At 37.1% G+C, this 27,465-nt stretch overlaps 2 protein-coding genes across 3 annotated transcripts in view; one reads left to right on the top strand and one right to left on the bottom strand.

Moving 5' to 3' along the window:
• Positions 1–27,465, bottom strand: part of LOC306650352 (uncharacterized protein C3orf22) — a 275,416-nt gene that overhangs the window by 231,538 nt on the left and 16,413 nt on the right. The gene's annotated exons all lie outside the window — the stretch shown is intronic.
• Positions 9,507–10,457, top strand: LOC306650478 (vomeronasal type-1 receptor 90-like; the record flags this gene model as incomplete). Its single annotated transcript, XM_079122488.1, has 1 exon — positions 9,507–10,457. One exon carries the CDS (start codon positions 9,507–9,509, stop codon positions 10,455–10,457), a length of 951 nt encoding a protein of 316 aa, XP_078978614.1.

Genomic DNA, 27,465 nt, shown 5'->3' on the forward strand with positions numbered 1-27,465 from the left:
TACAGATAGTTAGCAGTTACTCTTATTTTTACATTGGGGCATGGTTTGCAAATTTGCATAGCACCTTTGTGCAGGGGCCATGCTAATCTCCTCTGCACCCTGCAATGCCAGGATACATGCTGCCAAAATGAACACCTTTGTTAGTTCTTATCTGCCTCATAACCCCAAAACATATACTGTCTGCATTTTACATTTCAGGTTGAAAGATCTAGGCCACAAGTCCAAGGCCACTAGACCAGTAGAAGGGGAACTGGGATGTGGTTTAGATCATCTGTTTCCAAGACATCTGGCTCTCTCCTGTATTCTGACTCCTGATTACTAGCTGCTGTTTTGTATACCTTTGCTATGGACTTGTCAATCAGATTAAAATAAAATTATATTGACAAATATTAAAATGCAAAAATGTAGTTGAAAAGAAATACATGGAGATTATAAGGTACAGTCATGATTAGAAAGTTAACATGAAAGGAATTTCATTATCCTTACTGACGGTTCTCCTGTAAAAATATAAATGAATCATAACACTAATTATTTCAGGCACATAAAGAGAGCTGTACTTAAGTGTTTTCTCTTGCTATTACTAAACAGAAAATTTCTTTCAAAATGCATTTTTCCAGCATTGTAAACTTTTGTAACTTGAAAGATGATCTGCTTTAGTCATGACCAGTAACAAAACAACCCATCTTTGATCAAAAAATCTTCTTTTGGGTGGTGGGAAATAGGAATTGAGCCCAGAGGCACTTACACACTGAACTACATCTCAGCCATTTTTATACTTTATCGTGAGACATGGTCTTGCTAAGTTGTTTACAGCCTCAGGTGCTGAGGCTGCCCTTCAATTTGTAAACTTCCCACATCAACCTCATGAGCCACTGAGATGACAGGTGTGTACAGCTCTACCCAGTTTGATTTAGCATTTTCACAAAGAGCAAATATTGAAGTTAAATCTCCATCAACCTCACTTATAATTTTTTCCAACAGAAACAAATTTTTATAAACTCAGACATATACAATGTAGGATGACAAAATGAGGGTTCACCCAGCACTGCAGAAACATTTCTTCCTTTCCCAATGTGAATTGGAAGAAGTTGATTATCCATTTCTCAGTGCTGATTTGCATCAAAGCACTGATGGTGGCACAGACATTGCCCACCAGCATCTGGACTCCAAGCCGAGCTGGATCATTCTTCTGCATCTCCGAAGGAGAGGTGGAGACACTGCAGTCCATGAAGTACATGACCACAAAGAAACCCATGCAGGATGGCCCTGGTGGCCCTCAGTCTGGGAATGCTTTGGGAGAAAGGCTGGTGCTGGGAAGGTGCTAGCACTGCCTCTTAGGTCTGCACAAGAGGGTCACCACGTACAACTTGAAACCACCATGAGACCTACAAGGAAAATATTCTGGAGTATTCAGGCTAAATAGGTCTTGAAATAGTGACCTGTGGGGGAAACAGTGCAGGATTCAGAGGCAAAGCAAAACCTGATGCTGTATTAGTGGGGACTCCCATGGAGACTAAAATATGAACATTAATGTACATGGTGAACACCCAGGGAATGAGAAAGCAACACAGACTTTGTTGTGGAGATGTCCATTTTTAATTTGCAAGAATGGAGGTTTTGGGGCTAAGGGTGATGGCCTAAAGTACACTCAGCAGGCAGGTGGTGCTAACAGTCAGGCTTCTCATCAACCTTGCAAGCAGCTGCTTTGCATGTGATCTCATTCCAAGTGTCCTGAATCCCAAAAATGTCCATATCCAGAAATGCCCTGATTATTAGCATCAGCAGATGAATGAGGGCCAGGTGAGTGATGGTCAGATCTGTGGTCTTGGGCCTGTGCTGGGGAAGGAATGTGGGGATGTGGAAGAGAAGCAGGAAGATGTAGGCTGTGATCCCAATGACAATTTGAGAAGAAAAGGTATTTCCTACAGAAATAAAATGTAAAGAAGAAAAATGAAAGCATTTCACCTAAAATCAGGAACAAGATAAGCATGTCCCCTCTCATAATTTTTACTCAATATAATTCTTGAAACTCTAGCCAGGGCAATCAGGCAAGAGAAGGAAATCAGGGGGACAACAATTGGAAAAGCAATCACATAATCACTGTTTGCCGATCACACTGACCTTCATCTAGAAGCCTCCCAAAACTTCTACCAGAAGTCTTCCATAGCTGATTAATGAATTTAGCAAAGTAGCAGGATACAACATCAAGACTCAAAAATCAACAACTTTTCTATTCTACAACAGTGACTTGACTGAGAAAGGAATCTGAAAAATGACCCACTTAACAATAGCCTCAAAACATACTTGGTATTGATCCAAAGATGGAGTTGAAAGATTTTTACTATGAAAACTATAGAATGCTGAAAAAAAATTAAAGAGAACCTCGGAAGATGGAAAGACCTCCCATGTTCTTGGATAAGTAGAGTTAGTACGAAGCCATATACACATTCAATGCAATCTCTACCAAAACACTTATGACATTCTCCATAGAACTAGTAAAAAGCAGAACACAAAGTAATTAAGAAATTTAACTACTTTTATAGGTTACACTCATGTATGAGACAATGCCAATAGCTTTAGAGCAGAAATGCCTGAAGTGAGGCAGGAGATCATGGCAGAAGAGTGTGGAGGAGGAAAGTGGCTCAGCACATGCCCACAATTAAGCAGATGAGAGAACTCCTCACCAGGAATAATGAAGTCTCCAAAGGAGGCCCTTAGTGACCCACCTCTTCCAGCCACACCCTACCTACCTGCAGTAATCCCCCAGTTAATCCCTATCAGTGGATTAATATGCTGACTGGATTAAGGCTCTCATAACCCTATTATTTCACCCCTAATACTTCTTGTCTTGTCTCACACATGGGCTTTTGGGGAATTCCTCTTATGTAAACTGTGTCAGCACTTTCACTGCAATGTGTTTGGCTGTCAATTTTTTGTGTTTTCTATTAGTATTTATTGAAATTTTTATTTGATGTGTCTCATTAGGTTTCAAAATGGTTAGGCAATAATTTTCTGTTAATGTTTCTCTCTTTTTATTTTTCTTTCCCAAGTTCTAATTATACATAAGTTAGAATGCTCACTCACATACTTCAGATGACCTCTTGTTCTAAATAAATATTTATACATTTTTACTCCTGGAGATTGAACCCAGGTCCTCACCATGCTAAGCATGGTCTTGTATACCAGGCTACATCCCTGGTCATATACCTTATTTTACCCATCTCTCTAATAACTCTGGTAATTATTAGCCAGTTTTTACTTCTGTGAAACTCACTTCTGCAGTTTCAAATCATGCCCACTCCATCCATATGAAATTTTACATCATAAACAGTATATTTAAAGGTCTTGAGTTTTCATTTGATTTTGTTTTCATTTCTCTCAGAAGAAAAACGATTATTTTCTTCTATTATGTCAGTATTAATTACTAATATATTGATTACTACTGTTTTGGAGTATTACATTTTAATAGTGGACTATACCTGAGTCTACTTAAAATAATTCTGTTTATTTTAAGCTTGTAGGTCATGGGTTTTCATTTTGTCTCAGGTCTTATGAATGTTCATAAAATTTTGTATAAATTACTTAGGAAACAAATGAACATTGGAGTCTTTTTAATTTTCCATTCATGAGAATGAGGAATGACTTCTAGGGTCCCAGCAGAGTGGAGTCCAGCTCAGACTCTGCCTCAGCTTCAAGTGTGTTCCCTCTGCCTGCTATACCTCAACTGCAGCTTCCAGCTCCGCCTCTGTTTTTCTATTTTGTTTCAAGTGCACTTTCATGTGATGCACAGCTTGAATCCTGAAATCTTCATATGAAAATCATAGTCTACATCAACAATAATGTCAGAAATTCAGGTGATCAACATTAGGAGGGACTGGGGAAGAGGGCATCCTTCAGACATTACAGAGCCACAGGGAACACTAGGAATCTCTCACCCTAGGATCAAGGCATCACAATATGTGGAATGGATATGTGCTAATTGGAACTTTGAATCAAAATGAGAAATTGGTTTTTCTACATGACTGGGACACACATGTTTTTGTCAAGGGAAATCATAGGAAACTTTGAGCACTACTCTCCCCAGATGGCCATTATCAAGGACAGAATTCAATCAAGGGGCAAGTGAAATACTCCACTGGTGACTCCATAGTCCTGTGCTCCCCACTGGGATCTTGTCACCTTACTAGAGACACTAAAATTACAGGCTGTAGAGAGATGAGCTCACAGCACTCTTTCCTTAAAACTCTGAAAGTAATTCTCAGGTGCACCAAGTTCCCCTCATCCATCCAGGTAAGTGCCTCTTTGACCCAGATGGAGTGAGTGAAGATATGGGGCACAGAGGAGGAGGTTTGAAAGGGGACAGTTTGGATCTCTCCATGAGGTTTTTGGTAGCTTTAGAAGAGACATTCATCTCTAACCACTATACTAGAGCAGGAAACTGTGCTGTGTAAAATGCAATGAAGGAAAACTTCCTAGGATATGTAGACCTTTAATTTCAAAGCACAAAATTTTAGTCATTGTTTTCCATAGGAGATGCAAATTATTTCAGGTTTCTATATAATTTTAATCAGCAACTTATAACACAGCTTACATTACATATGCTATCTATGCTACCTCCTGTTTGTACATGATTTACTTCTATAAAAATGAAAGAGGTGATAAATTTCTCCATTAACCTTTTATTAAAAATACTCAAATTTGATTCTCTCATCTTCCTGAAGACATAGAACTATTACTTATTTGTGTCTTCTATAGTATGATTTTGGGAGAAATCCTTGTTCTTGGCTGGCAGCAGTGAACATCTCAAGTGTGTAAGAAAAACTTGCAGGGGAAAGTGTTCTGCTTCAGCTACCTAGGAAAGTGAAAAACTGCCCCAAATTTACTCAGTGTTACCAAGGGAAACCTTATAGGAACCTGGTGGTCTGATCCCCCATAGCACATTGTGATTTGGCAAGAAACCTATAAAATGTATAGCTGTTCCCACAATAAATGAGTTTGCAGGCTGCTCACCACAAGCCTGCTTCCACCCAACTCCTGGAGTCTGGGTCTTGATTCTGCACCCTTACCCCGCCTATGAGCTAGCCCAGCATAAGAGAAGCTACAGTATGAGGAAGTGAAATATAATTTATCATATTCAGGAGGCAATGTGAATAACCTCAAATTGCCACAAGTATGTATTGCAGTTTCTCATAAAGTCTTTGTACTATATTTAATAACAAATTAGAAATTAATAGTTTCAGTCCATAGCATGTGCTCTGTCCATTATCAAATTCCAAGTGAGAGGACAGTGGTCCTGATGTTACCTTCACATGAAATATTAAAGAGACAAGTGAAACTGATGGTAGTTTTCTTTTCTGTTGAACAAAATATAATACCTGGGTTGAAATAATATTTGTGTCCATCAATCTTGTCCCTTTCCTTATTCATTTAAAAATACTCCTTCCCATTTCCCTGAATATGAATGTGTCTGTGAAAGGCATTTTGTTAGGAAGAATATTTAGAGGTGATTCACCTTATCCTGTCCTGGTCTGCATGCTGAGGGCTCACTTTGTTCATGCACATGCATTTACAAGAAAAAAAAAAAAAAGAACCTATCTCCTTTTCTTCTTCCTAAAGCAAATTGTACATAACTTATCATTAGTGTGTTCATTAGGGAAACAGATTCTCATGTATGTTTGGGTTTCCCAGTAATGACAGCTTAGTGTCTATGATAAAGCTCCTTTGCAGTTTCCTGTTACTTTATAATTAGAAGGCTAATTTTTCTTCTAATATTTCTGAAGACAAACTTTAAAACATTATTAGTGTCTAGGTTGAATTGTGAATTCAGGTATCCTTGGGGCACAAAATTGGGGAAGTCCCTTGGCCAGCCTCCTGGGGGCCTGGAGTTTTTATGTTGTCCCTGAGCCTCTGGACTCTTCTGTGCTGAGCAGATGTGAGTGGGAGGAGTCAAGGCTGGCAGTGAATATGTTAGACAGTTTCTTTTCCCTTGTTTTCATGAAGGGATCCTATTCATCAGAGTGCTTTATAATATAAGTGAGATACTAACACAGACATGGCTATATATTCTTCTTTAAAATATTTACATATTGCATGATATTTAAGTGAATAAGGCATAAATATTTGATATGTGTGATTTACTTACACTTTAATATGTGATCTAAAATTTGAACACAGGCCGATTGTAGTGGAACAGGCCTATAATCTCAGGGGCTCAGGAGGCTGAGGCAGGTGGATTTCGAGTTCAAATCAGCCTTATTAAATTAGCAAGGCCCTAAGCACCATATAAAGAACTTGTCTCTAGATTAATAAAGGAGCAGGGAGGAATGGGTATGTATCATGTGGTTATATGACCCTGGGTTCAATCCCTGATACAAAAGGTAAAAAGAAAACAAAAGAGAAAAAAATTTGAACACAGATAGAAAACTCCAGAAATATGCAATCTCTCTTGGTTTGACAGCTATTTTCTGTAGACAGTAGTATTCACTAACTCTCCTCTATATTTCAGAAAAAGGAGATTCATATCTCTTGCTACTCATGTGGAATTTCACCTTCAAAATAATTATATATTCCAGTCCTCTTATACCAACCATAAACAGAGGTCCTAATTTCTAGGTATTGTTGCAAATTCATGGTTTCTTCTCATCCCTGCTTTTCCAAAACATTTCGGTTTGCATGACTGCATTCTTTGAAGTAACACTAAAAATAATTTCAACTACTGCTTTGATTTATAGTTGATTAAAACATGTTACTGAAGTTTTACAATTCTCTTTTACAAAGCTTCAATGGTTCAAGTTTTGAAACAAACACAATGAAAGCAATCTCTATGTCACAAAAACAGCATAAGAGAACAGAATTTCAGACGTATTCTTAAAATTTTTATTTTATAATGCTGTACATAAAGGATAATAGACAAGTGTATATATATATGTGTATATATATATGTAAAAATTTATTTTTAAAGCTTCATCAGTCTATATTTTACCTCAAATGAAAAAAGTATATGAGGAAAGAAGTATGTCATTTTTATGTATAAAGATGTCAGAGAATAACTGGGCTGTGTGCCTGTGATCATTTGTGATGCATAAAACAGAAAATGAAGGTGCTTCATATAAAACCTTTCGGGTGTCTTTCCGTGGGTTGTCATGGGAACCAACCCAAATATGCTGAATGAGTTAAAGGATAAATATGTCAATTGCCATGGTCATCACATTGGAGAAAACAAACTTTTTTGTAATGATGTTTAGAATTGTCTTTTTACACAAATACTGCCTGTTCTCACTCATGTATAGAAGCTAAAATCATTGACCACATAGAAGTGCACCTTAGCAGAGGCTGGGAAGGGACAGTGCAAAAAGCAGTGAGGGGTGGGGTGAGGGGCACCTGTGCACAGCTGCAGGGCTGCAATCAGCAGTTCTCATGCTCTATAGCTCAATATGGTCACTAGAGTCCACACCAAATAACCTTATACATAGAGGAAAAGAGTTTTGAGACTCACCACACTACAAAATGATGGAATTTGAGGACACTAAAATGTTAATTACCCTAATGTGATCATAAAACAATATAAACATGTATTGATTTATAATATTTCACTCCAAGTCTTAGTCCAAATATTGAGTCAATCAAAGGTTACAATAAAAAAGTCGTATTTCAATCTTTTAACCAAACATCTACTTAAGCTCTGAGTTCATACTTGATACACTATTTTGTCAAGTCTTTAACATGTCAGCTTTCCTTAGCAATTTTGTTGTACCATGGATGGAACCAAGGGATGATATTACCATTGATCTATATCCCCAGACCTTTTTCATTCATTGTATTTAGACAGCTTCTGACTACATTACTTAGTACATTACTGATACATTGCTGAAGGTGACCTTAAATTTCCAATCCTTTCAAATCTCACCCTCCAGAGTTGCTGGGATTTTCTTAGCATCTTACCTTTTATATCTATTTGCTCATGAACTATTTTATCTTACACCTTTGCTTTTCAGATAACACTATGTTTCAGTATGTGAAAACACAAATTAAATCTTAATTACTACACATTTGAGAGCAGGGATTAAAGTAAATACATATGTTGTCCAGGAAAATATTCTGCCAGTAAGTCACTATAACATTTTCTAGAATAAAGGTTTTAGCTCTGTAGTAGAAATCGTAGGTAGCATGTATGGACCTCAACTTGATGCCCAGCATTGCAAAATATTTTTCTATTATCAATTCGATATGTGGACCTCTTGAGTATGGAAAATGTCATTCCCTTCTTGAAGGAAGGAGGAAAATCTGCACTCCAAGAAGCCTGAATTTCAAGGTTAGGTAGAATATTTAGTCCTTATACGATACCTTAAAATGGAGTAAACCTGGATCAATTTTAAGTCTGATTCTATTTTCCACAATGATTTCACATATTTAATTTAAAAAATTCAAAATATGTCCCTGCTAGTATTAGATAACTGGACTTGGCTCACATAGGCCACATTCTGACCTGATAAGAAAAATATTTAAAATCTGTAGCTGTAAAAGGGGATTCAAATTTTCCAAAAATTCCATCAGTGTTCTCTGAACAGAGATTTCTAACAAATGCTAATATTCTGATAATTTTTAGCCCCTCTCAGTTGGTGATAGAGGTGATCAGATATTAAGAGTATATAATGAAGTCTGCCAAATTACATGAATAAGAATTTGCACTATTTTAGTGAGTAGAACAATTCTGGAGAGATCATTCTCTGTAGGAAGGTGACCCTGTTTAGTATGCATGCTTCATTCTTTTACACACTATATCCCTTCTCTGTGCATAATGAGACTGTTTTCACTTTATAGAATAATTGAGCCTAGAGCTCAGGCTCATGGAATTCTCAAGGTCACAGTTGAATTAAATGAAGCATCATATAGGTACATTTAATCCATCTGACTTCAGAGTTTGTAATTCTTAGTATTTTCTCTATTAACATATTAACACAATTACATGTGTTTGTAAATGAACCAGAATAAACTTAACACAAACACAATGTTAATATGGACTGTCTAAACCATTGAGACAGTTTGCTTTGGGGGGTTTTCTTTTCAAATGCAACCCCCATACTTTTAATTTACCAAAAATTATACTGTTCTTACTATATTCCTTGCATGTTATCAAGATGATGGACAGAAAGAAAATAAGAATTCACCCTTTGAGAAAGACATCACCATCAACAATTTAAAGTCATAACATGGAGATAGTTTCTATAATAAAGGAAAATTTTTATTGCACAGGAAAGTGTTTTGTATTTAGAGACACAGATAGTAAGTAATTATTCACAAATGATGGGAAAAGAGAGAGGGAGGGATGACTTCCAGAGAGTGCCAGGGAATCATGAGTATTGAGGGGGAAATGGGGCATTAGAGTAGGTCCCCTATTTTCCTATGGTCACAGTGTTGGCTGAGGTGGATACAAATGAATATTTATGATAATGAATTTTTCTTGCTTTTCTTCTAAGACATGTATCCATGATTCCTTACCCCGAAAGATGAGGAAAAACAAGAAACTGAATTATATTATACACATAAGAAACACCTTTTACTCTGAACTTGAAATTGGGATCTCGGCCAACACCATCCTTTTTCTGTTCCACCTCATCAAGTTCCTCTTTGACAACAGAATCAAGAACACTGACTTGATCATTGGTCTCTTGGCCCTAATTCACCTACTCATGCTGCTCGACATGGGGTTTATAGCTACAGACATTTTTACATCTCAGCAGGGTCTTTGGGATGACATCACATGTAAATCAGTTTTCTACTTGTACAGGTTGATGAGGGGCCTCTCCATTTCTACCACCTGCCTGCTGAGCATCCTCCAGGCCATCACTCTCAGTCCAAGAAATTCCTGTTTGGCAAAGTTTAAACCTAAATACCCACATCAAACCCTGAGATCGCTTCTTTTCCTGTGGGTCTTCTATATGTCATTTAGTGCTCACTTCTTCATCTCCACAGTTGACAAGTCCAATATGACCTCACAAGGACTTATATTTCTCAGTGATTCCTGCAGTATCTTACCCATGGGCTACTTCCTCAGCCATTTATTTTCCGCACTGGGTATATTTCGAGATGTCTTTCTTATAGGACTTATGGCACTTTCGAGTGGGTATATGGTGATTCTCTTGTGCAAGCATAAAAGGCAGTGCCAGCACCTTCACAGCATCAGCCTGTCTCCAAAAGCCTCCCCAGAACAGAGGGCCACCAGGACCATCCTGCTGCTGCTGAGTTTCTTCATGCTCATGTACTGTTTGGACTGCATTCTCTTCTCCTTCAGAACTATGCAGAACAATGGTGCTGTTTTTCATTCTATCTCGATGATGGTGGCCAATGGCTATGCCACAATCAGTCCTTTCATTTTCATTTGTACAGCAAAGCAATGTAGTAACTTTTTGAAAAACTTTTGGGGAAGGACAGTAAAAATATCATTGTGTGATGGATAAATTCTCTTAAGGAGTTCAGCTTTGCAACTTTTAATCATGGTGTTATGTATATGCTATTTTGTATATTGTATAATTGCTCCTGTATGAATTGATAATATAGGGTTTTAAAAATGATTATTTTGAAATTTGTGAATGAGAAATACAATCCTGGTAAATATCCATATGCCTCTGAGATATTTTGAATTTTTGTGTGAAAGGGACCACTGAGAGTTGAATCTCACATTCATTGTCAAATTAGTCCATATATTTGTAGACATATGAGAGATCAGAGCAGCTATTAATAAGTCAATATTCTCAGTATCCTCCATTATGCCTAATAGATTGTAAACATCTATTATCATGAATTGCCATCTCATCTGTCAATTGTACTTTTATCAATATAACAAAAACTGAATATAGGGACTCAAACATATTGGTATATGGTACCATTATTTTTAATAGGTGATGCTGGGAACATTTTGATATCTGCAAGCATATGAATGTATACACAACATGTGTTTCAGATACACTATGGAATACCACTCAACATTAAATAGAAAGGAGATTCTGATGCATATGTAACCACAGATCGATCTGGAAGAAATTATGTCAAGTGAAATGTCAGTCACAGAATTCTCAACGTTGTATAAATCTACACATGGTAACTGGAACTTAAGGTAGCACAATTTGTATGGAGAAAATATAAGTTGGTATTTGCCAGAAGTGAGGAAACAGTGGAAAACTGTATTTGATGGATGCAGAGATAATTTAGGCAGAAGAAAAAATGCTAGAGATGGGGCAGCTTATACATGTATACAAATGGGAATGTGCTTAATGCTGTTGACCTGTACCCTTAAACAAGTATTGATGGTAAGTTTTATCTTGTGTACATAATCATAATAAAATGTTTCAGTGAACTTACAGCCAGTTTTGGGGGAAAAATCTCTCTGAAAATACAAAGAAAAGTGAAAAGTTTCTGAAAATGCCAAAATATAATTTTCCAATCATTGGAAAACATTTTAGGAAATTGTGCCAAGTAAGCCAGATGCAGGGGCACACTCCTATGATCCTAGCACCTGTAATCCTGTAGGATGATCACAAGTCCAAAGCCAGCCTCAGCAACTTAGTGAGGCCCTAAGAAAATTAGCAAGACTTTGTCCCTAAATAAAGTTTAAAAAGTGCTGGGGATGTTGCTCAGTGGTTAAGCACCCCTAGATTCAATACCTGAAAACACCCCCCCCCCAAAAAAAAAGGTAATCCTGCATGATAACTACCTTAATGAAGTTTTTATTTTTATTTTTTTATTAAAAATCATAAATTTACATAGGGCAATGTTGTTTGATTCATTTTGTTATTTTTCCCTTCCCCCCACCCCTCCCACCCCTCTTTTACCTCTATACAATCCTTTCTTCCTCCATTCTTACCACCCTCCTTATCACTAATCCTAAACCTAACCCTAACCCTAACGCTAACCCCTCCTACACCCCATTATATGTCCTCGTCCGCTTATCAGCGAGATCATTGGTCCTTTAGTTTTTTCAGATTGGCTTACCTCACTTAGCATGATATTCTTCAATTTCATCCATTTGCCTGCAAATGCCATAATTTTATCATTTTTCATGGTGGAGTAATATTCCATTGTATATATATGCCATAGTTTCTTTATCCATTCATCAACTGAAGGGCATCTAGGTTGGTTCCACAATCTGGCTGTGGTGAATTGAGCAGCTATGAACATTGATGTAGCTGTATCTCTGTAGTATGCTGATTTTAAGTCCTTTGGGTATAGGCCGAGGTGGGATAGCTGGGTCAAATGGTGGTTCCATTCCAAGCTTTCTGAGGAATCTCTATACTGCTTTCCAGAGTGGCTGCACTAATTTACAACCCCACCAGCAATGTATGAGTGTACCTTTTTCCCCACATCCTCGCCAACACCTATTGTTGCTTGTGTTCTTGATAATCACCATTCTAATTGGGGTGAGATGAAATATTAGTGTAGTTTTGATTTGCATTTCTCTTATTACTAGAGATGTTGAACATTTTTTCTTATATCTGTTGATTGCTTGAACTTCTTCTGTGAAGTGTCTGTCATTTCCTTAGCCCATTGTTAATTGGATTATTTGTATTCCTGGTGTAGAGTTTTTTGAGTTTTTTATATATTCGGGAAATAAGCACTCTATCTGACGTATGAGTGGCAAAGATATTCTCCCACTCTGTAGGCACTCTCTTCACATTACTGATAGTTTCCTTTGCTGAGAGAAAGCTTTTTAGTTTCAATCTATCCCAGTTGTTGATTCTTGCTTTTATTTCTTGTGCTATGGGAGTCCTGTTAAGGAAGTCTGATCCTAAACCAACAAGTTGAAGGTTTGGACCTACTATTTTCTTCTATAAGATGCAGGGTCTCTGGTCTGATTCTGAGGTCCTTGATCCATTTTGAGTTGAGTTTTGTGCAGGGTGAGAGCTAGGGGTTTAATTTCATTCTGTTGCATATGGTTTTCCAATTCTCCCAGCACCATTTGTTGAAGAGGCTATCTTTTCTCCATTGCATATTTTTGGCACCTTTGTCTAGTATGAGAAAATTGTATTTATTTGGGTTTGTGTCCATGTCCTCTAATCTGTACCATTGATCTACCTGTCTATTTTGGTACCAATACCATGCCGTTTTTGTTACTATTGCTTTGTAATAGTGTTGAAGATCTGGTATTGCAATACCCCCTGCTTTGCTCCTTTAGCTATTAGCTATTCTAGATTTCTTATTCTTCCAGATGAATTTCATAATTGCTCGCTCTATTTCTGTAAGGTACATCATTGGGATTTTAATTGGAATTGCATTGAATCTGTATAGCACTTTTGGTAGGATGGCCATTTTGACAATATTAATTCTTCCTATCCAAGAACACGGGAGATCTTTCCATCTTCTAAGGTTTTCTTTAATTTCTTTATTTAGTGTTCTGTAGTTCTCATTGTAGATTGATTCCCAAGTATTTTTTTTTTTTGATGCTATTGTGAATGGGGTAGTTTTCCTAATTTCTGTTTCTGAAGGTTCATCACTTATGTATAAAAATGCATTGGATTTTTGAGCATTGATCTTGTAACATGCTACTTTACTGAATTCAATTATGAGTTCTAAGAGTTTTCTGGTGGAATTTCCAGGTTCCTCTAAATATATAATCATGTCATCAGCGAACAGGGATAGTTTGAGTTATGCTTTTCCAATTCGTATCCCTTTAATTTCTTTGGTTTGTCTAATTGCTCTGGCTAGAGTCTCAAGAACAACGTTGAATAGAAGTGGTGAAGGAGGGCATCCCTGCCTTGTTCAAGTTTTTAGGGGGAATGCTTTCAGTTTTTCACCATTTAGAATGATATTGGCCATGGGCTTAGCGTAGATGGCCTTTACAATGTTAAGGAATGTTCCCACTACCCCAATTTTTTCTAGTGTTTTGAGCATGAAGGGAGGCTGTACTTTATTGAATGCTTTTTCTGCATCTATTGAAATAATCATGTGATTCTTAATTTTAGTCTTTTGATATGGTAAATGACATTAATTGATTTCTGGATGTTGAACCAACCTTGCATCCCTGGGATAAAACCCACTCGATTGTGGTGCACTACCTTTTTAATATATTGTTGTATGCGATTTGCTAAAATTTTGTTGAGAATTTTTGCGTCGATGTTCATTATGGATATTGGTCTGAAATTTTCTTTCCTCGATGTGTCTCTGTCTGGTTAGATATCAGGGTGATATTGGCTTCATAGAATGAGTTTGGGAGGGTTCCCTCCTCTTCTATTTTATGGAATACTTTGAGAAGTATTGGAATAAGCTCTTCTTTAAAGGTTTTGTAGAACTCGGCTGAGAACCCATCTGGTCCCGGACTTTTCTTTGTTGGTAGGCTTTTGATGACCTCTTCTATTTCATTGCTTGAAATTGATTCATTTAAGTTGTGTATGTCCTCCTCATTCAGTTTAGGTAATTCATATGTCTCTAGAAACTTGTTGATGTCTTCGAGGTTTTCTGTTTTGTTGGAGTATAGATTTTCAAAATAGCTTCTAATTATGTTTTGTATTTCACTCGTGTCTGTTGTGATATTTGCTTGTTCATTCCGAATTTTAGTAATTTGAGTTTTCTCCCTCTTTCTCTTTGTTAGTGTGGCTAAGGGTTTATCAATTTTGTTTATTTTTTCAAAGAACCAACTATTTATTTTGTTAATTTTTCCGATCGTTTCTTTTGTTTCAATTTTGCTGATTTCAGCTCTGATTTTAACTATTTCCTGCCTTCTACTACTTTTGGTTTTGGTCTGCTCTTCTTTTTCTAGGGCTTTGAGCTGTAGTTTTAAGTCGTTTATTTGTTGACTTCTACTTCTTTTGTTGAATGTGTCCCATGAAATAAATCTTCCTCTAAGTACTGCTTTCATTGTGTCCCAGATATTTTGATATGATGTCTCTTTGTTCTCGTTTACTTCTATGAATTTTTTTATTTCCCTCCTGATGTCTTCTGTTATCCATTCATCATATACTAGTGTATCATTTAATCTCCAAGTATTGGAGAAGTTTCTGGTTTTTATTCTGTCATTTATTTCTAATTTCAATCCATTATGATCTGATAGAGTACAAGGTAATATCTCTATCTTCTTGCATTTGCTAATGGTAGCTTTGTGGCATAAAACATGGTCAATTTTAGAGAAGGATCCATGTGTTGCTGAGAAGAAAGTGTATTCGTTCTTTGCTGGATGGTATATTGTATATAAGTCGGTTAAGTCTAAATTGTTGATTTTGTTATTGAGATCTATGGTTTCTTTATTCAATTTTTGTTTGGAAGATCTATCCAGCGATGACAGAGGTGTGTTAAAATCACCTAGTATTATTGTGTTGTGGTCTATTTGATGTCTGGAATTGAGAAGGGTTTGTTTGACGTACATGGATGAGCCAATGTTCGGGGCATAGATATTTATGATTGTTATGTCTTGCTGATTACATACTGCTTCCCTTAAGCAGTATGTAATGTCCTTCTTTATCCATTCTGACTAGTTTTGGCTTGAAGTCCACATTATCTGAAATGAGGTTTTTCATTCCTTTGATTTGTTTCTCTAAGCCTTCCTCAATCCCAATAATTCTTAAATTTGGCCTTTTCATGATATCCCATAATTCTTGTAGATCCTGTTCATGATTTCTTACCATCTTTTCTGTTTGGTCAACTTTGGTTTCAAGATTAAATATTTTGTCTTCAATGTCTGAGGTTCTGTCTTCCAGGTGTTATATCCTATTGGTTATGCTTTCTATGGAGTTTTTAACTTGGTTTATTGTTTCCTTCATTTCAAGGATTTCTGGTTTTTTTTTTTTTTCAGTATCTCTAACTTCATTGAAATGATCTCTTGCTTCCCATATTTGCTCTTTTAACTGTTGATTAGTGCAATCATTTAATGCCTGCATTTGTTCTTTCATCTCCTCATTTGCTTCCCTGATTGTTTTAATTATGTACATTCTGAACTCCCTTTCTGACATTTCTTCTGCTGTGCTGTCATTGGGTTTTATTGATATAGTATCTAGGTTTGCTTGGGACATTTTCTTCCCTTATTTTCTCATATTGGTCAGATGTCAGTGGGACTCTGTGATATTGCAGATTTCCTCTATTGGCTTATAGTGTCCCTGTAGATTTCCAGTGTATCACCTCCAAGCCTTCAGTAGTCTGAAGTCTTGGAGTAACTTGATAATGTAGTGCTTCCGAAGAAAGCTGCCCCTAGCCTGCTACTGGTTCCAGGGAGAGAGACCTGGAGAGGTCTGTGGCTGCCCTGCCCTGGTCCCAGAGGCTGCTTGCGTGTCAGAGGTCTCTGCTGGCTTAGGGACTTGTGGCTGGCACTGTGTAGAAAGGCTTTCACTGGGCAGTCTGCTCCGAGAAGCTAGCCTAGAAAGGTACTTCCTGCTGGAGGGAGCCGGGCTGCTTGAGGAAGTCCCTGGCAACCCTCTCCTCATCTCTGAAGCAACCTGTGGGCGGGTCGGAGCTGGCCGTGTGCTGGTTCAGGGACTTGGAGCTGGTTCTGTGCATAAAGGCTCTCACTGGGGGGCCTGTGTCACAAAGCTGGAGAATCTGGCCCTGTGGGAGGAGTCCACCGCCGGAGTGCTCAGGGCTGCCTGGGGGAGACACTAGCTGCCCTTCCCTACTCTAATAAGCCACCCGAATCCAGGCCTGCTGCCTAGGCCAAGCTTCACCGGGTCGGGGAGACTCACCCCGTGGTTTTATTTTAGTCTGAGTCTCTCAATGCCTCCCATTCTTGAATCCTGGGTTCTGGAGTGACTGGAGATTCAGTCACCCTTTAGTCCGCAATCTTGGATCCTGAAGTTTTTAAAATTAGGTCAAAACACTATCTTAAAGCAGTACCTGGAAAATTAAGAGTCTTGATAACACTTCAAGCCATGAAAATTACAGACTCACTGTAATGGTTAATATGAATTGTCAACCTGATTGGATGAAGACATGCCAATGAGTAATAGTACTCTCGTTGTGTCCATGAGGGCATGCCTAGTGATGATTGAAATGAGGGATAGTGAACTCAAGTGGAGCCCCTCCATATGTGTGGGCAGCACTGCCCAATAGGATGGAATAGGATGGGATGAAAAAGGAAGCAGATGCAGATGCAAGCTCATTTCTTCTTGATCAGGTTCTTGATCACTGTTTCAATTGTCTGAGGATATCGAACTCTCACTTCTTCACTCTTCCAAATTGGACTCTGCCAGTGATTCTCCAGGTAGTTTCTAGAAGGCTTGGTCTTGGGCTAGGGTAGCAATGTTGATCTTTCTTGTTTTGGGGTTTCTGTATCTTGGACTGCACTGCTGCTGGTTCTTCCAGTTCTCCAGCTGCAGGTGACCATTTTGGACTATCCAGTTTCTGGTCTTCTAAGCCAATCTAATAAACTCCCTTTTAAAATCATACTTCCTATTGATTCTGTTCCTCTAGAGAGCCCTGACTTATACACTCACTTAAGTCTTTAAATTAGAAAAAGGAACAAATAAAAAATAATGCCAACTTCTTTCCTTTTTCACCTGGAATACTAGGTTTATTTAAGACTGTTTACTTGTTTGTTTAGATATTAATGAAAGTAGAGTATATTTTGACATATTATATATATATGCATGCATATAACTTATTCTAATTATAATCCCATTCTTGGGGTTGGACACAATGTGGTTTGACTGGTTGTGCATTTATATATGAACACAGAAAAGATATGTCTGATTCTTTCTACTGTCTTTCCTATTTCCAGCCCCCTTCCTTCCTCCTTTTTTTAATACGATGAACTTCTATTCTTCCCTGCCCATTCCCTTAGTGTTTGTTAGCATTCACATTTCAGAGAGAACATTTGGCCTTTGGTTTTTGGGATAGGCTTATTTCACTTAGTATGACATTCTCTCGTTCCATTCATTTACTGGTAATGCCATAATTTCATTCTTCTTTATGGCTGAGTAACATTACATTGTGTATATATACCACATTTTAAACCATTCATCTGTTGAATGGCACCTAGGTTGCTTCCACAGTTTAACTAATGTGAATTGAGTGGATATAAACATTGATGTGGCTGCATCACTGTAGTATGCCAATTTTAATCCTTTGGGTATATACTGAAGAGTGGGATAACTGGATCACCTGGTGTTTCCATTTTGTTTTCTGAGGAATCTTCATATTTCTTTCAGAGTAGCTGAACCAACATCAAGCTCCACTAACAATGTATTCGGGAACTTTTTTCTCCACACTTTGTCAACATTTATTGTTACATGTGTTCTTGATAATGGCCATTCTGATTGGAGTAAGATGAAATTTCAATTTAGATTTGGTTTGCATTTCTGAAATTGCTAGAGATGTTGAACACCTTTTCGCTCATTTGTTGACCACTTGTATTTTTCTTCTGTGAAGTGCATGTACACTTCCTCTGCCCATTTATTGATTGGGTTATTTGTTCTTTCAGTTAGATTTTTGATTATTATATATCCTTGAAATTAATGGTTTATCTCAGATGCGAGTTTCAAAAATGTTCTCCAATTCTGTAGCTCTCTCTTCATCTTATTGATTGTTTCCTTTCTTGTGAAGAAAATTTTAGTTTGATACCATCCCATCTACTGAATCTTGATTTACCTCTTGCACTGTAGGAGTCTTGTAGAGCAAGTCACATCTTAAGCTGTTATGATGGAGAGTTGGGCCTCCATTTTCTCCCAGCAGGCTCAGGAAAATAATTTAAATTTTAAAATAGGAAACAGTGTTTATATGTGAATATACTGAGAGAAAAATCTAGGAACATGTGACAACACCAAACACCTTATAAACAACCACCTACTGATATCATAGTTCCTAGTATGCTCTCATGGTTTTCTATTTACAATGATGATCTGAGTAAATAATATGAAGTCAAGTAAGTAGTAGGAATAGGAAGTTTGTGGAAAGATTATCTCCTGTATACCTTCTAGATGTTGTAATAATCAGAATATGCATAGCAACATGGCAATTACCTACTCTGTCTAAATATTTGACATGAAAGAATTCTACATATCATGAGTAGAACAAAATGACAAATGGAGGGAAAAAGAAGGAAACACACAAATCCAGTTGAGATAACAGAATGAAAAATACAAAGACACCCTTGACAAAATATGATGCCCAGGTCAGAAGTGGACCTGAAACAATGTGCATCATTTCTAATGATATCATGTCATTAGAAAAACAATTTTAAACCACAATAAGATACCACTAAACAGACACTTTATTGTTGCCTTTCTGATGATTTTTTGGTCATGGTAATAAACACTTAATGTTATTAAGGCACACAAAACAGAACAGCATCAAATGCTGGTAAGTATGCAGAGGACAGCAATCCTCATTGATTTATGGGATGCCAAATGACACAGGCTTTTGTGAAAGCAGCATTGTAATTTCTTACCCTCAAAACTGAGTCGCCTACATAATTGAGATATCAAACCTTTATGTTTTGCCCAAATTGTGTTCACAAGTGTTTACAGCATCTTCACGATCACTGTAAATTGGAAAAATATAAGTTGGAGGGAATAAAACAGTACTTCAGCAAAGAAATGGACAAGCAAATACCATGCTTCCATACAAGAAATTTCCAGGGTAGTCTACTGATGAGCTCAACAAAAGAAATAAAACAGAAATGAAATTTACTATATGAAAGAAGCCAAGATGACAAGGCTAATTGTTACATTTTATTTTTTGGCACCCTGAGAGGGAAACAATATGGAATAGAAAATAGGTAAGTGACAGAACAGTTTTGGTAAGTAGGAAGAAAAGGAAGTCAGATCACATGTCCCTACAGAAACACTGATTTAAGAATTTATCAACTAAACACCTATATAATAATAGAGAATCCACTTAAGAAATTTCACTACTCCAGAAGAACAAACACCAAGAGTAATATTACTGAATGGGGCCAAAAGGGCAATTTTACTTTATTCATTTACCACCATCCCACAAGGCAAGATAGCACATCTCTGACAGAACCCACTTTCTCCTGTGTGGAGAACAAGGCAGTGGAGTGTGAGGGGCAGCTTCTGTCTCAACTCACACTGATCACAGAGGGTTCTGGGATGAACTGGGCAACAGAGGACAGTGAAGAACAAAGGATGGGGTCCAGTTAAGATGGTGAAATAAAGAATGTGATACTAACTTCACAGAATGAGGTTGGAAGGTTCTCTTTCCCTTCATGGAATAATTTGAGGAGGATTGGTGTTAGTTATTTTTGAAGGTCTGGTAGGACTCGGCTGAGAATCTGCCTTCTCCTGGGCTTTTGTTTGTTGGTAGTCTTTTCATGGCATCTTCTACTGCATTGCTTGAAACTGATATGTCTAAATTTTCTTTGTCCTCTTGATTCAATTTGGGCCAGTCCCATGTCTCTAGAAATCTGTCAGTGTCTTCAAAGATTTTCTATTTTATTACAGTAAAAATTGTCGAAATAGTTTCTGATTATCATCTATATTTCAGTAGTGTCACTTGTGATACTTCCTTTTTCAACATCAATTTTAGCAATTTTCCTATTCTTCATTAGCTTGGATAAGGGTTCATCAATTTTGTGGTTTTCTTTTTTTTTTTTTTCAAAGAACCAACTTTTGCTTCACTGATTTTTTTGTATTTTTATTTTTTTTATTTTTGTTTCAACTTCATTGATTTGGGCTCTGATTTTAATGATTTTCTGACTTTTAATGATTTTGTTGTTGATTTATTCTATTTCCAGGTCTTTGAGATGTTATGTTAGGTTAATGAATTTGGTGACTTCCTATTCTTTTACCTGACAAAATCAGTGCTATAAGCTTTCAGCTTAGAACCACCGTCATAGTCTCAGCAATTTTGATGTGTCACTATTCTCCTTTACCTATAAGTATTTTATAATTTCATTTCTGATTTCTTCTGCTATCCATTAGTCACTCAGTAGCATATTAGTCTCAAAGAACTAGTTTCTAATTTTAATTTATTTTTGACTTCTAATTTTTATTCTATTATCATCTGAAAGAATGCAAGGTACTGTCTCTATATTTTTTGTATTTTCTAAGAATTGCTTTTTTGGCCTAAGATCTGTCTATTTTGGAAAAGGATCCATGTGTTCCTGAGAAGAAAGTATATTCAGTCATTGATGGATGAATTATTCTATATGTATCTTTCAAGTTTAAATTATTAATGGCTGCCACATCTATTTCCTGCCACTCTGACATTTGACACAGCTCTGTTGGAGTAGAGCATCTGACACTTGACACGGTCTGTTGGAATAGAGGACTCAACACTTGACATGGTTCTGTTGATCATCCTCCTTCTTGGGGGCCATAGGTGTGGCATGTCTCCATGCATAGCTGCTTTTTAATATTAATAATAAATATATCATTAGACACTTATTAGAAATGCATTGGGAGGGTTTTACTGTATTGGGACACAAAATACTGCACAATAAAAAATTAGCAGTAATACAAAGATAAAATATATGAACATAAACTATTGTAGCAGTGCTCAAGTTTAAAGGAGTCTGTGATTTCTTTAGTATAATAATAGATGAATAAAGAGATATTCCTCTGAGCTTGGATGTGGTGTTTAGCCTTTGTTGCTTTCCTAGTTTCAATAGTTGATTGGAGAGATACTTTACATAATAAAAACATTTAGGCTAGTCATAAATATAATTTGTGCTTTTCCTATGCTTAGTCTAATTCTTTGAGAATCAGAATAAGATTGTATTCTGCCATTTATAAAATTAGAAGAGATTAAATACTAATTATCAGTTGATTTCTTTGCCCTTTAATAATAGTAAAAGTTTCTCACTGTTAAACACTGGAGTTCATGGTAGGGGTGGTTTCTCAGAAAATCTAGTAACATGTTTGTTCTGAAGTTAAAGGCTGGCAGATCATGGTGTCCTCAGTTTAGCTGGGAGACAAGTTTGTTCCAGTTTAATGGGAGACAAGGTTGTTTTAATCTAGCTGGGAAATAAGATTGTTTTGGTCTGGACTGTCATACAGACAGAATGTGCATTTTGAGAAGAAGCATAGATTGTCCTTTTGAAGGTTTTTCTTGTTTTAAACTAATCAAAAATGATATAATCATTACTTAAGAAAAATATCTATAAAAAGATAAGCAGAAAATAAAGATTCAGATTCAGCCTCAGAACACTTGGTGTCTCTGTGTGCTGTTTCTGCACCATGCTGACACCTCCCATCCACTTAGGACCCCCAATCCCTGCTAGGGCTGGACCCCAATAAATGGCATTTTTAATTCTATAGTTTAGTTTTTGTTTTCAGAATCTATTATGTGGAAAGAGTTGTGTTAAACTCAACAGTATTATTTTCTTATGGTCTATTTGATCCTTGAATTTGAGAAAGGAATTTTTTTTGATGCTCCATTATTTGGGGCATAATGATTTGTGATTGCTACATACCATTGAGATACACACACACACACACACACACACACACATATATAATTGCCTTAAGCAGTATGAAATCTCCTACTTTGTCCCTTCTGATTAACTTTAGCTGGAAGTACACCTTATCTAATATGAGGATATAAATCACTGCTAGTTTAGGAGATCTATGTGAATAACACATTATTTCCCAAACTTTTACCTTTACTCTGTTGATGTTTTCGTATATTATTTGGTCTCTTGGAGATAGCATATTGTTGGGTCATGGTTTTTAATCCAATATGCCAGTCTATGACTTCTGGTTGACGAGGTTAGGCCTTTTACATTCAATGTTGGAATTGAGAAATGACTTTTATTCCCTGTCAATTGATTTATTTCTGGTTTTTAATTTCAATTAGTTTCTCCTTTGATTGACTGTTTTTTCTAGTGTGGTTTCCTCCTTGACCTGTTTTTATTCTATTTTTTTTCATTTCTTCTTCAAGAAATATTTTTTTAGAATATTTTTTCATGCAGGCTTACTACCTGTCAATTCTTTTAACTTCTATTTTTCATGGAAGGCTTATATTTAATCCTCAATTCTAAAAGTTTAATTTTTATGGGTATTATATTTTTGTCTGGCATCCATTTATTTCAGAGCTTGGTAGATATTATTGCAAGATCTCCTATCTTTGAGGTCTGGGTTGAGAAATCATTTCCCTCTAAATGTTACCTGTATTTTGTCTCTGGCAGCCTTTATAAGTCCATCCTTATTCTGTATGTTAGACATTTTCAAAATAATGTGCCCTTATGTGGTTCTGTTCTACTTTTGTATATTTGGAGTCCTGTAAGTATGCTGTGTTTGATTTTTCATTTCATTCTTAAGGTTTGAGAAATGTTCTGATATTATTTCATTGAAAAGACTGTGCATTCCTTTAGTTTGTATCTTCAAGCCTTCATGTGTCTCAATAAAGCTTTTATTTGGTCTTTTCATGATAGCCCATATTTCTGGGAAGTTCTTTTCATGGCTTTATAACATATTTTCTCCATGGCCAAATTTTTCTTTTCAAATTGATACATATTGTTTTTCATTGCCTAACTGTCTTTCAGGTGGTCTAACCTATTGGTGATGCTTTCCTTGAATTTTTAATCTGGCTTACTGATTCCTCCCTTTAGAGGATTTCTTCAAAATTTTAAAAAATCTGTTTCCCATTAGGGAAGTGATCTTTCACTTCCTGTGTTTTCTCTCTGATTTCATTCCTTACATTTTTCCGATAGCTCACTGATTATGTAAACTATGTATATTCTAAATTTATTCTCTGGCATTTTTTCCATTGTAGTGTTGATGGATTCTGTTCTTGAAGTATCTTGGTTTGGCTGGGATGATTTGTCCCTTGCTTTTTAATGACTTTTTTGTGTCTAGTCATCTAACAATTCATATCTGAGGCAGCAGAGTTTCTACCTTCTGGACTTACAGTGTCCCTGAATGGTTGTCTGTACCTCATCACTTAAGGGAAGGCAAAAAATGAGACCAAGGATTGAAGAATGTACAGTATTAACCCAAATAGTTCCAGCTATGACATCTATTAAAATGTTGTCACAATAAACAGAAAGTATGCGATTAGTTATTGCTCCCAGTAAAAACTTACGGTTTTTAAGTTTTACTACCTAACATTAAGAAGTTACAATTTCAAATGGTGGACAGGGAGAGAACACAATATAGGATGTGAAGATTAAGAGGCAGGAGGAGAGAAATAGAAGTAATACTTAAAGGAAGAGTGAAAGAGATAACAATAGAGATTGGCTATTAGCAGAAGAAAAGAAAGACAAAGACTCACGGGAAACAGATGAGAAATAAGTTTTAAAGCAAAAATTTAACAAAGAATATAAAACAAAACCAAAACATTCCAATCAAACATCCTATTCCTTCAAATACTGATCCATTAAAAATAGCTGTCTTCAAAAATGCTAGAAATGAGAAAAAACAAGGATGAATATGTATGTGTCCATGAACCATTCAGGTCACAATTAAGCAGGGCAAAGGAAAAAGAGAAAAAAAAAAAAAAACTGAATGAAAAGTGAAAGAATTGTTTCCACTGGAGTTCAGAAGATTCTCAGCTTCCCTTCTTACTTGTGTTAGGTAGATTCCCTTGCAGCCTAATGCCCTCAGTAGCCTGAAGGTGTTTTTTCTGGAGGGAGACAGGAATTCCCATAGGCAGAATTCCTGGAGGAGTGGTTCAGGTATAGGTACTCTCCGGGTTCTTCTTTCAGTGGCAATTTGCCTGGAGATTTTAAATCAGTGCACCTCCCAGGCCCAGGTGTTGCCCTCCCATGCTGGAAGACTGAACCACAGGGGTCTCCCCTGGCTTCTGTATGTGTGATGAAGATCCAGTCCTTAATCCCCTTCATCAGTGGAAGACCACATATTTCCTGGTCTCTTGAGTCCAGTTTCTAAACTCCATCTTTCCTGCCCCTACCCTTTTGAATCTCCAGACAGATGCAATTCTCCCAGTCCATCCTACAAACAGCCATATTAGAGGAATAGGGTAGAGTTGAGTGGATTCCCACAGATGGTATTCCCTGTGTAAACTTCTTTCCACGTTTGATTTTCTCCTGGTTACTTAGGCACACACTATTTTGTGAAGTTTGGATTTGCCAAGCTTGTTCTTCAGGCCGAACTTGGGTCTGACAAGAAATGGCTCCCACAGCTGCTAGTCTCTAGCACCCAACTGCAAAATGGTTCCTTCCTTGGTCCTCCACAGTTGGCTGGGAGTGACACAAATTTTTTCCCACACACGATATAGTGCAGTATGCCTTTCCATTTAGTCATGCATTGTCTTCAATCTCATATCCCTCCAGATCCAGGCACACCTCAGGCCTCCTGACAATGCAAGTTTCTTTAATTCCCTTATCCCTCCACTTCACACCCAAAGGGCACACTCTAGTGTTTCCTTGAGTGTAAGCAGCAAGTGTGGCACTGGAGATTTTACCCTTATTTTATTTTATTCAAATTCCTGAGCCCCTGATCTGCTTTGAATATCCAGTATTAACTTTAAGTACTCACCACGACCCATTTTTTTCCACACACATTTCTGAGAAGCTGCTTAGCTCCTTTCTTGGTTTCATTACACAGAGCAGTCAGAAAACATCCTTATCCATTCCACCTTCTTGAAACCTCCTAAAACACTGATTTTCCCTGAGGTAGAGCATTTTTGGTGAAATCAACAAGACCCTTAGCCATTTCTCCTGTGACGATCTTTCCTTCAACCAGAAAGAGAGCTTGATGTATTCCACTGATTTATTGTGGACATTATAGTGATTACATGACCATAAATGGAAAACTTAAAAAGTGAAGTAAAATAAAGAGGAATTCAATATTCCAATATTTTCCTCATCCTGTTTCATGGTTTGAATGTGAGGTATTCCCAAAAACTCACATGTGACACAACACAAGAAGGTTTAGAGGAAAAAAAAATGAGTGGTTTGTGGGAGCCTTAATTCAATTAATTAATCCAGTGAATTAATCTCCTGATAAGAATTTACTGTGTGGCAACTGAAGGCTGGTAAGCTGTGGCTGCAGGAGGTAGGACTTTAGGGACATGGATTTGGGGTATATGTTTTTGATCTGATGATAGGAGTCTCCCTCTCACTGCTTCCTGATCATCATGTAAACCTTGTCTCTCTACAACACTGTTCTGCCATGATGTGCTATCTCATTCCAATCCCCAAGGATCAAAACCAGCTTTCTATGGACTAAGACCTCTGAACATCTTAGCCCTCAAATACATTTTTTCTTCTCTATAAATTGTCCTCATTGGGTCCTTTACTTACAGGAGAAAAGAGGATGAAACACCACTATAAGTTGCCTTTGAAGAAAAGTGTTTTACAAAGAATGTTATATCATCCCCTACCCTGTTAGCAGAAATAAAATATGTCCACAATTTTCATTTTGGATGCAAATTCATTTTGAGTATGTAGTCTCCTGTATTTGAAGTTAAAGAAAGTCAACTGAGAATCCAGAGCAAAGTATCCAATCTATTTACCTCATGGGTGAAATAATGCAGGAATCACTAAGAAATATAAGCCCACTGAAATATAATCACTAAGAAATATAAGTCACACTGGGCTTGTCAACTGCAGAGATTGAGAAGTGAGCACTGAGTGACATATGCAAAACCCACAGATAAAAAAGCAATCTCAGGCTGTCCTGTGGGAATTTAGGTTTGAACTTTTCTGAACAGGAGATTCTGGGGCTGAGGGTGAATGCCTGTAGGATGCTAAGCAGGCAGGTGGTAGAAATTGAGGAGCCCATCATCAACCTGTACAAGTAGACAACCTATGTACCTGTGATGTCACTGCAAAGCACCTGCTAAGACATAAACATGTCTGTACCTATGAATCCCATGATGAACAGCATCAGTAGGTGGATTAGAGCAAGAGTCAAATGATCAAGTAAGTGTTCTTGATTCTGTTGTCAAAGAGGAACTTGATGATGTGGAACAGAAAAAGAATGGTGTTGGCCAACATCCCAATTCCAACACCAGAATAAAAGGTTTTTCTTAATATGGTGCGGCCTGTTGCTTTTCTCATATTTTGGGGTAATGAGTCATGGAATACATGTCTGAGGAGAAAAGTAAAAAATAGTCATTAACATTAATATTAAATCTCATTCATCTCAGTCAAAACTGTGGCTGTGAGGAAACTTTGTGAACCTGTCCCGTGACCCATTTCCCCTCTAACACTCACGTTTCTCTGGTGCCTTGTAGAAGCCATCCCTCTGTCTCTCTTTGTCCATTGTTGCCTGATCAGAGCTGATTATCTTCGTCTCCAAGTACAAAACTTTTTCCTGTGCATTAAAAATTACCTGTTACAGAAAATATTTCCATGTTATGACCTTGAGATTTTCAGGGTGTTGTCTTACTCCAAGGGTCATTTCTTATTTTCTTTCTGTCATCATCTTTATTTTGTGCCTGGAGTATAATAAAACCTGTGCAGTTTTTGGTAAATAATAACCCTGAATGTTAATGGCCTAAACTACTCAATCAAAAGACATAGACTGGCAGAATGGATTAAAAAGAAAGACCCAACAATATGCTTCCTGCAAGAGACTCACCTCATAGAAAAAGACATCCACAGACTAAAGGTGAAAGGATGGG

The sequence above is a fragment of the Sciurus vulgaris genome, assembly GCF_902686455.1.
Source record: "Sciurus vulgaris genome assembly, chromosome: 19".
Classification (NCBI taxonomy): domain Eukaryota; kingdom Metazoa; phylum Chordata; class Mammalia; order Rodentia; family Sciuridae; genus Sciurus; species Sciurus vulgaris.